Source organism: Syngnathus leptorhynchus, chromosome 11 (assembly GCF_054491065.1).
Source record: "Syngnathus leptorhynchus isolate UIUO chromosome 11, UIUO_Slep, whole genome shotgun sequence".
NCBI classification, from domain to species: Eukaryota; Metazoa; Chordata; class Actinopteri; order Syngnathiformes; family Syngnathidae; genus Syngnathus; species Syngnathus leptorhynchus.
This window is the reverse complement of record NC_141205.1, coordinates 5680938-5691727: the sequence shown is the minus strand read 5'-3', so window position 1 is coordinate 5691727 and position 10790 is coordinate 5680938. Positions and strand designations below refer to the sequence as shown.

The window sequence follows — 10790 nt, the reverse complement described above, 5'->3', positions numbered from 1 at the left end:
AGCCCCCATGTCATATGACAACCCACTCTCATAATCTAATGGCCTATTTGGGTTCATCGTTAATCTTACTGAGCTTTACAGCGGTGCTTTGGTTCAAAGAAGGATTTCTCACTCTTTCTCCCTTTTTCTGTCAATCTACTCTCTCATTCTCTCTAATGCTTACAATGGAGAAGGCATTATCTGGCCACAGAGGTAAAGAAGATTAAAGTGAAATTTAAAGCAAAAAAAAAAAAAAAAAGTTCTGTGCATTTACAGGGCCAATTGTTAAGTGATGAGCAAATAAATTATGGGTCAGTGATTTCTACAAGTCTCACTTGAATCCAGCAAGGGGGGGAGGGGCTTTAGGTTGAGTCGCAGTATAGTGCAGGGGCAGGCTTCGGCAATAAGAGCATTGCGTGGTTTGACTTATTTATGAATGATGCCAATGCGGCTTTACAGATGTGCGAAATGGTGCATCAGAGGACAGTCACGCCACTTTGAGCAAAGCGGTCACGTGGGGCTTAAACACAACGCTTGACTACACGGATGGCAAGTTTAATCATTAGAGACATCAAAAAGCACTTTCCGTCTAGATTTGAAGAAAATCTGTATGTGCTTTTATTCCTATCATTCATTTTTCTATTTTCTACATTATTTTTTCTTATTAGGGTCACAGGTGAGCTCAAGTTTATCCAAGATGATTATGAATGAGAGGTGGGTTACACCCTGAATCAGCCAACTGCCGTTTTATAACCACAACCCACCGCAGGGCAGAGGTCACAATCCGCTGTTCCAAGTCTTGGAAAGAAAAAGTATGCAGGCCATCCGTAAAAGTGGCCAGGGGAGGGAGCCTCAAAGTGATAAAAGTAGGCTCTGCCCACCCCTGGACACCTTGTAGCTCCGCCCCTGGTTTTACACTGCTGTGACTACTGTGTGGTTTGGGCTTGGGTTGCTCTCTTTGAATTTTATTGTCACTTTGTTTGTGCCTTCACTGCTTTGTGATTTGTGTACTTATAAAAAGACATCCACATGAACAACATTAATCAAATCTGCTGTTTTCACAGGCCAAAGGGAAAGGAAACGATGAATGGACAGTTTTAAGATAATCATTCAAGAATTCCTCATTACTTAGTCGGCTGAAGAGCTGAATATGGCAGTCTGAAAGCTCGCGTGCACCATGGTGGGATTTTATATACTCATTTTGCAGATAGAGTATTTCGCTTGTAAATCTAGCTTACAATATCCCATATCGCGCGGAAGACCTTTCGTATGTAAAGCATGCAATTTACTGTCGAAGGTCAATTCACACGGAAGGCACAACGGCACAGATGTCTAATGGTGAAATTCATGAACGCATGCATGAGAGTGAAAGGAGGCGATGGCGTGACACTGACTTGCAGTGAAACAGCAAATGCCAGGAAGAATATGTTGACATATCTGGACTGATGGATGAAGTACAGGAAGAACGTTGGAGCCAGTGGCTTGTGTCGATACGATTTGGGTGATATTTGTAACTGCAAGTTGGCACAGAAGCTTTTGTGTCTTGCACCGTTCTGTAGTTCTTCTGCTTGATGTATTTTTCATTAGTGAAGAACCATGCGAGTGCTGTTTTACTCAATCGTCTCCTACAGAAGAACAAGGGTCTTCATAATTTATCATGCTCGAGTCTTGGGTTGTGCTCAAAGTCTCTAATTATTATAGTTTATTTGATCATCAGTTGCCTTAAAGGGCTACTTTGTCCCTCAAATGTTATTACAAAGGCTGAGTTGGTAATGATTAAAGATAAATAAATAAAGATAACTTCGCTTTTCTATGAATTCTGGCCTATTCTTCTGACCCAGGAGACCAAGAGTGCTTTCACTGGTATTTTTAATTTTGGTAAAAGCTCATCTGAGGCTCCCTAGGTGAGAAGTTTCTCCATTCGATTTCAATTAAGCCCATCTTGTCTTCCACTCGTTTTCTCTCATACCTTCCTCGCAGGTGAGGTAGGTCGCTCTTCGGATGAGGGGGCGTTGTCGCCGAGCAATCGCTGGGCATAGCCAAACAACCGTGCATGCAAAGGCAATTTGGGGTCTTCAATTAATGTCAAGACTTATTTTTAGTTTATCTTCATGTAGATTAGAAATTCTATCAATATTTTTTCCTCAGCTCATTAATGTAAGGAAAATATTCCTCAAAGGGAACAATAGACAGAGTTGCGACAGACATACTTGAGCAACTTCCGTTCTCAAATAAAAAATGCACTTCAACTTATCCAACCTGAAATGTGGCAATCTTGTTGAGTAGCACCACAGTGAGTGTAACCGAGGACCATTGAGTTCTCAACAGATAATGCAAATATGGAGAAGTTCCTTGTGAAATATCACTTCATTGATATTGACCATGGCATTCATAAGTTCTGTAGCAGGGTGGCAATTAAAACTATAATGTGTTTATTGTAACTTTGATTGGCTTGCACTCACGACTCAATTTTGACAGCCACACATGCGCATTTGTATTGACGCTGCCTTCAAGTCCTCCCAATAGTGTGCGTCAAATTCAAATCATTTTGAATGAACAATTGAAATCTCACGTGTATGCAAGTGTCAAGAGACATTGTTCATATAATTGCTATTTATTTCAATGCTGCTTTTAAAGTCTCCTAAAATGTGAACTCACATTACACATACCGCAATTCCGCAATTACCGCAAGTAGGCGCAAGTCAGATAGTGTAGCTGGCGCAGTTCCTGACAGGCGGATTTAAAGTTATCACTAACAGTTTCTCCACAATTAATGGATATTAATGCATTTAACACAAATCATGTTTTTGTACATTTACCCCCTCCCCCCCAAAAAAAATATATTTTCACGTGATCGTCCCACGAGTATTTCCGACGCACAAACCTCAAATACAATATTTCCCACAGCACTTGAATGTAGCACAAGCACAGCACATCCCTAGTGCGTCGCTTATGAGGAGCTCCCGAGTCAGAAGCAGAACAAGCGTCGTACCTGGTCAAACCAGCCCTGAGCCCGGGACCGGGGATCCAACGATCGGGAAAGGATAACGCCAAATACTTCTTGCAAAAGTGAAGAAAAGACAAATAGAAGTGAGTCCAGGCGTCAGTAGGACATTAGTTCATGCAATGTTATTATGGCCCGTTCAAATAGGGACTAAATCTAAAGACATGGTGAAGATCGAAGATTATCCACAGCGTGAGAAGTGATTTCCAAGAGATCGGGAATGGCTTGATTCAACGCTGCGTGCAATACTACTGTCAGAGGCGCTCATGTTTCTGTGGAAGCGACACAAAGTTTGCTGCGCTTCACTTGGAAATAAAGCCACTTTTCTTTTGGTGACTATTTGAACACACCCTAGCGGCATCGTCTGTCCGCTCGTGTGCCGCTGTCCCAAAATGTACAACACTGCGTTGAGGAAGAACCACTGGACCTCCCGGCTTAATGAGTGTTCCGTGTCCAAAGATGTCCACGGGGGCTTGAACGTCCCACTGCGCGGTGGTGCGGAGAACGGAGAGTTTGCGTTTATCGGGCAACTCAAGCCGAATCAAGTGCTTTACAACAGTGGACAGTTAAATGACGGAGAACTTCTTTTGGAGGTGGAGAACCTTCCCATCTCAGGATTACCCCTGTATGACGTGCATACCCTCATCAAGAACTGTCAAGGTTCCGTCAGGTTAAAAACTGTCAGGCCAGGTAAGCTGTCACCGACACACGTGAAAGCCACCAAATTGCACATGCATAAGAAATGCAAACTTTTCATGGAATTACAGATTTAAAAGTTGTTTGGCCTTGACGCCGACCCATGCATGTTTATCTAAATGCATTTAATCAAGCGGTGTACTGTTCAATTAGGACTAAAGGTGACTCGGCCACTTCTGCTTTTGTAATTTACAATTTTGTGACACTTTACGTTGCCTGGCAGGCAAGTCAAAGCTGTTTCACTCAATCCACTTTTTTTTTTTTTAACAAACGAAACAGATCAAGACATTATTAGGCAAAGCAAACGAGAACAAATGGAATTTGTGCTAGTTGCATAACTTATGTTCACCTCTATCCAGGGAATACTCTCACAAAGATTTTGAAAATTGTTCATCATCAACTGAAAAGTGGTAATTTAATACAACCCAATTTTTTTCCGGAGCCAAATAAGGTCCTTCTTGAGGACTGTCATCCTCAAGTCAACCATTGCAATGTTTTTAATAGCAAAAGTTATCACAAATGACAATTGAATGGCACCCAGAGTGCAATCATTTTGAAAATCGAATAATCGATTCCAGACAAATAGAAAATTTGTCAATGGTGTTCACTCTGCCTTTTTATGTGCACCTTACTACTTTTGATTAAGGGAAGGAATGAATACATGCAAATCTTTTTAAGTTAATTTTGCATGCTCAAAGAAAGTGTTGGGCCTGTGGATTATTTTAGTTATTTGATAGATTGACATTTCTTTTTTTTATTACAAGAATAGGGAATAGCAAGCTAGTGTGGCTGTCTCGTTCATGGTCATCTTGACCCGGCAGGGCCCAGTTGGTTTGACACTGAGCCACTGTGACAGCTTCGTAGCGAAGCATGTCAAACTGCTGAAGGGACGAGCGGGACTCCATTCGGAATTATGCTAACTTCATGTTGCGACAGTAAAAAGAGCTATAGGATGAGTTTTTGAATGTGTGAACACGACGACCATGCGTGAAAAAGGTGAAAAAGAACATTAACGTTCCAGTTACCTCGACGTGACAACGAAATTCAGGTAAACAAAGGTAAACAAAGCATGCCTCACCCTTTTCAACAAATTACATTTTTTTCCCATTATTTCTTTATTTCTTTGCTTTGGGGTGGTTACACAACAGTGTCACACTACATGTAGTGATTCAGTAACCACACCTCCTACACACGCCGTACTGGAATTACTAGCAAAAGAGTCTTCGAGGGACAAACTGATCAAAACAGCTCTTCTTGATGAAAATGGTGTTCATTTGAACAAAAATTTGCAGTTTTTGCGCATTTTGACTCCTCAGGAATATTCCTCTCTCATAATGATTTGGAAAAGAGCCAGCACAGTGTCTGCAATAAAACTAAGTTGTCATGTATAAATGTACTCCAAATTGAAACGTATTACACAAATCTCTGAGGCAGTTAAATTAAGAATAAGCAAAAACATACTTTTCTACTTCTTGCCAGCTCCGAATTGCATCTTTTCTCCGGCCCATCTGGGAATGTCGGGTGTCTCTGCCATACGACGACATCACGTGATCTCATTCCATTTGGAAGCTTTTAATAATTCACGCTGTCTGGGAATTTCCTTCCCTAATCGCTTTTAATTGGGAAAATATGCTTGACTATGAAGGCCATCTGTAAAATCAGGTTGACCTAATTTTACCCACAACTTGTGCCAGTTTCTCACTTTAATCAAGTGAGATGCGAAGAGGGAATACGTCTGCAGCGGCACCCTACAATTCGGGAATCTCTGCGTTCGCTGACTGCCAAGTGCGTTCCGATTGTGTCAATTTTACTGTCTATTGATCCTACAAGGCTATTTGATAGGATTATGTAATCGTGCTACTCTGGCATACAAATAAACTGATAATAATGCTATGTTTTGTGGGATTTTAATGTTGAAAATGCTCCAAAATGAAATGGATAAGGACTATAATATGACTTCTCAAAATTATGACGGTGCAGCTTGTGCTTTGTTTGTATGGAATATGTGGATGTGTTATGTGCATCATCACCAAAATCTGACAGGTGTAACCACACTTTTTGAGCCCTCTTCATTTAACACCAATCAAGGTTGATCCCAGACTGGGATAATGGGGAAGCCACAGTTTGATTTGTTTTCCAAAGATGGCGTGATGATGTGTCACACCCCATCAGCCATAAACTTGTTGAGGACTAAATTATAAATCTTTTTCAAATTGTGGCTTGCTAATTAGACAGCCTCAGGATGATTCCATTAATGGTCTTTCGTGTGTGCATTTGTGCCATTGTTCATGACAGAGTTTGATTGTGGAAGTGCTTATTTCCTTTTCTCTCAGGCGGAAGTTCGACACCACTTCTTTCCCTCAACAATTCCTCCGCCTTTGTATCCTCTAACCGCGGTTCAGGGACTCCTAGTTTCTTATTCTGATCTGAGCTGGCTTTAATTTCCCCACGTAATTTTTATTTTTTTCCTTTTCCCCATATATGAGCATGTGGACAGCAGTGAGAAATGTAAGATGTGTTAAGTATAAGCACCTTACCTAGCTCAGGGTGAAATTGTCGTCGCTTCATTTTAAGCTCTCCATTGAAACCTAGCAAACCTTCCAGCTATTTTCTTTGACTAATATGCTGCGTATTTTCATAAGACTTACATTTGCAAAGCCGCTGTTTGCTGAAGAATTGACTTTCTTTTCCTAATTAGCTCAATTAGAGGCAACTGTATTGTGCGAGCGGATGAGTTGGTCATGCATGGCACTTCCACGCGATGTCAGAGGTGGAGAATGCCAAACTAATTTGCCATGGTGAGAACACTGAGTTGACTTTCTGGAAACTGCTTTTGTCTGTTGCCCTTAAAATCTATTTAATAATTTTAGCCCTTTAGACCAGCAAGCCATATTTTGACATAGTAAATAGTTTCTTTATTTAAAAAAAACTCATGGGATGAAAAAGTCAAGTCTCCCAATCTCATCTTTGAAACACTTGGGTTAATTAAAGTCATGAGCTTCAACATGAGTTAAACAAATCTATCCCAGGGGGTTCCTCTGGTTTCTATGTTGCGTAATCTCACAGTTCTCACATGTGCAATATTTCAATCCCGAAACTCATGACAAATGTTCTACTCTTATATCATGAGTCATGAAAACGTATGCGGCGGACACCAAACACTTTATGGAGACATTCAAAAAGGGATTTACATATGAAGCAGCAGGCGGATGCTTCACAAGCTCCTCTTATTGTCCACCGTCACATGGGTTGAGCATTCCTGTGTTCTTTGTACCGTGTCCAGGAATGGGATCATACGGGTCTGCTCTCGTTTGAAATGTGTGCATGGCAGCCCAGGCTAATGTGACCAAGAATTTGTGTTAGCTCAGCTACTGGGGAAAAAAAACAACAGTTGACAATACGGTGATGCTTTCATAGGGCTTGGCGAGAAATGCTTTATTTTTGTAATATTGATGGGAAATTTCCCTTTTCGATACACCCAGAAAAATGTCAAGTGTCACGTTGTAATGGTTCTGCTTGATGGTGAACAGCACCATGCGTAATGCATCTTTCTGTGGGTGGCTGTGAAAGAGAGACTTTGTTAGGTCAGGAGTAAAATAAATAAGTCGAGAAAGATCTGAAGCAGGGAAGAAAGACAGGTCCACCATATGTTACATATCAGCTACACCGTCGAGATGAGGGAAGGGGAACTTGATAAAGTCATCTGTTACTGTAATCTGAATTTCAAAAATGAAACAAACAAGAAATAGAATTCCTATGACGGTTTTAAGCACCTTATTGAGACTTTGCTGAATTCATGCAGAACTATCACCAGAGACATTTTCATCTCTCTGACGGTTCTCTGTGATTTTCAAATGTAGGCTGCAGAAGTTGACATTTTAGGTCGGTGCAGAGTTTCAGAACACCCCTCATTACCTGCCCAGGCATAGGTGCCCATAGATGGAGGCAACCTAACCGCGGACATCAAACTGTCACCCATTACCACGATTGAAATACTCCCCGTTATTATTTCAGAAGCCCTCGCTTGAAATAAGCGTCAGGTTATACCTACGCAGGATGCGTTAAGCGTGACAGCTTAGTGATAGAATTTTAATTAGATGAGTAGCTTCTAATTTGCCAAGACAGGAAAATGATGGCGTCTTAATTGAATCTTGATTAGGAGGTCACTGGTAGCCATCTTGTCTCTGTGCTGGTGGTATCTCAAAGCGGCATTTTGTTGACATAATCCAGCTTTATTTATACTATAGCACATTTCACAATGGTTGCAGCAGTAACAAAATGCTTTAAAGCAACAAAATATATATATTTTAAAATAGTACGTTACATAATAATTTGACTCAATCATAAATACGGCCAATCAAACAAACATTTGTCATGTCAGATACAGTTTGCATAAAGAAAAAAAATCACAATCTCACTTTCTAATATTTTTTAATTCAGGCTCCTGTTTTCAAAATGTTTTGTTGTTGAAAAAATCTCTCGTGTAAGCTGCTTTAGGTTGGTTATTTGTTTCCGTTCAGACACATAGCTGCTCTGCTGCCATTGTTGCCTGCTCTTGCCTTTACAGACAATATTAAGTGACAGCTGCAACAAATGTGGTGTCGACTAAATGGGGGGGGGGGGGGGAGGGGGTTGTGTGTCACCGCTTGCAACCATGACAAGTCCAGTCTGATACCCAAATGGAAACGGTGCCAAGCACTATTATGACTTGTCACATAGCTACTAGTACTCATCATCATCCCCCCTCCACCATCTCTTCATTAATCGGGAGCACATTGACAGACTGAAGCGGGTCTTCTTGTGAAGCTGCTAATATCCACACAAATTACATCTCTGGTCTTCAACTTAAGTAGCCGCAAACGTAGAAGCAAGAACACAAGCTCAGGCACACGTATGAAAAAGTGACCCCCCCCCTCCCTCCCTTGCTCACCACTGTTCAGGAATGCACTGTTTACACAGCCGGCACCATCCTACGTCAGTATTTTACTGTTTAAGGTGTCTGCCGGGTGTCACTGACATCTATTATGCTATCAAGCCACCATTGCCGTTTTGCCAGTGGATCTAAAGATGCGTAAAATAGAAAAAACAATCCCATTTTAAAGTTTTAATATTTTCTCTGATTTGCTTTGAGTGAGTCTGAAATGATGTCATAGTGACCCAGTCTATACTTCCCCACTTGACATGATTTGGAGATAAGAACAGTTTTCATACATCTGCCACTTGTGTTCTTTGCGATAGCTTATCAAAAGGGACTGGGCTGGGAATCCTGATGGCGGCGGAGACTCATCTCGTATCTTTCCTGCTAGAATTGAATCTCTTGTGATGTCAATGCAATGTGATCCATCAGTATACAAGAAATGTAAAAATAAATCATTTTTCTCTTTAAATCTTAGATACCTGAGATGTATCGCTTCAATCTATTTAACAGCCACCTGTTTTCAAAGCCAAGATGTGTTGTCATGTCCTCAAGCCCTACGAGGCGTTGAAACTCATAAATTGGAGAAGAAATCCAATTAGGCACAGGGATGCGCTGTTTCTTTTCAGGGGCACTTGATTTGTATTCATCTTGATGGTGATAGCTTTATAAGAATATGGCTGGAACTGGCTTGGTGTGTTCTTGCGTGCTAAGTCACCATGCGTGTGGTAGTTCTACTCTCTGTCACAGCCGCTCTGGGGATTAACCAGTGCATGACAGGACTGTCTGCCGGTGTCTCCTTACAAGTGGAGAAAAGTGGATTTTGGGGGAGGATTGGTTTATTAGGTGTTGAATTGTGTGTCCCCCCCCTCCCTCCAACTCCGCCTCGAACAATGCTATCAGAGACAACAGCTGGAAAACAACTGGAGAGGTGATAAGACGAGTCGTGTCAAGCATTGTCGTTTTACCAAGCCTCTCGTCTTTTTTTTTCTCTTCTCTCCTAAGGGCTTTTTTTTTTAATCCCCCGCCCCTAATTCCTGCTTTGCTTCCTCAAACCATTGTGTTGCCTTTCTACACTGAGGTACTCCTGGTATTTCCTGCATGGTAGGGCGGAGGTTTTTCACACAGTTGGGACATGGTGCGTTTGAACACATTTGGATTTATCCGGCGGGTGTGTTTCAAGATCAACATCATGTGATGTCTTACAAAATTGTGACTCCTTAAATCAGTCGTCATTCTTGTGCTGTTTGGTTAATTATACAAGGAGTGATTCAGTGGCACCAACAAAATGCCTCTCATTTTCACAACTTCAAATCACTTCTGGCATCACGCCGTCCCAAAAAAGATGTTCTGTCAAAGATGAGTTGTAGCTTAGACTGTACTCAATTGTTGTTGTGAGGTAGCAAAGGAGGATTGCAGACATACATTCACACACAAATTCTCACTGTCGCAGAGGGGTGAGGAATGACTCCACTTTGCTTTCACAGGAGTGAAGTCAGTGTCCCAATTGGATGTCCCTTTGGAGGACACTGTTGGAATCCTGGTCAACCAGTTTGGGTTTTTGTTTTAGATACAGTTATCATTCAGGTGTTATTTACCCAACACTGGGCCAAGTAAATTTTGAGGAAAATTGTCAATTTGGCTCTTTGTTTGCACATTTCTACTATATGTAAAAAAAAAAGGTTGTAGCCTTCCTTACATTTTTTTTTGCAAGTTAATTTACAGTGAATAACATTAAGATGTATTCAGCTTGTTTCTTTGTTACTATTGCTGAGTAGCCAAGTTTTCAATAGTCTTGTCCGTTTGGTTAAAGTGTTCTATATCTCCTCATGTGGAAAAGCCAGTCTGGCAGGTTGGAGTGAAACTGCAGCATACTTGTGCTGCACCTGTCAGCGACTGCGCTGAAAGCAATGTAGAAGGAAACTGCCGCCACCCAACTAAAAAAATAAATAAAAAATCTTCGGTGCTCCACAACATGATTTATATTATCATGGCAATACCTGAGCTGGAGATTAGACTCCACACATGTAGTAGATATGTTCCCTACCCTGGTTCCAAAACTTGACATATACATGTGGCAATAGGATCAAGTGAGTGCAAACATGTCCTCGACTGGTGTCAGGTGACATTTTAGTTTCCATGGCAACAAGGTCTTAAATCCACAGGCGCCGGTCATCTCCAAGGGCTTGGCCGATA

General features: G+C 41.3%; 1 protein-coding gene across 5 annotated transcripts in view; it reads left to right on the top strand.

The window, feature by feature from the left end:
- Positions 1–2889: 2889 nt before the first annotated feature.
- The window catches only part of magi1b (membrane associated guanylate kinase, WW and PDZ domain containing 1b), a 63591-nt gene continuing 55690 nt past the window's right edge, over positions 2890–10790 (top strand). For 3 of the 5 annotated variants that reach the window (XM_085923238.1, XM_085923236.1, XM_085923237.1), the window contains exon 1: positions 2891–3673. In XM_085923238.1, coding sequence (XP_085779364.1) covers positions 3376–3673 — 298 coding nt within the window. In that variant the 5' untranslated portion in view covers positions 2891–3375. Of the gene's footprint in view, positions 3674–10790 lie in introns of all 5 variants that reach the window. The other 2 variants (XR_015067527.1, XM_085923235.1) reach the window with 1 other exon arrangement.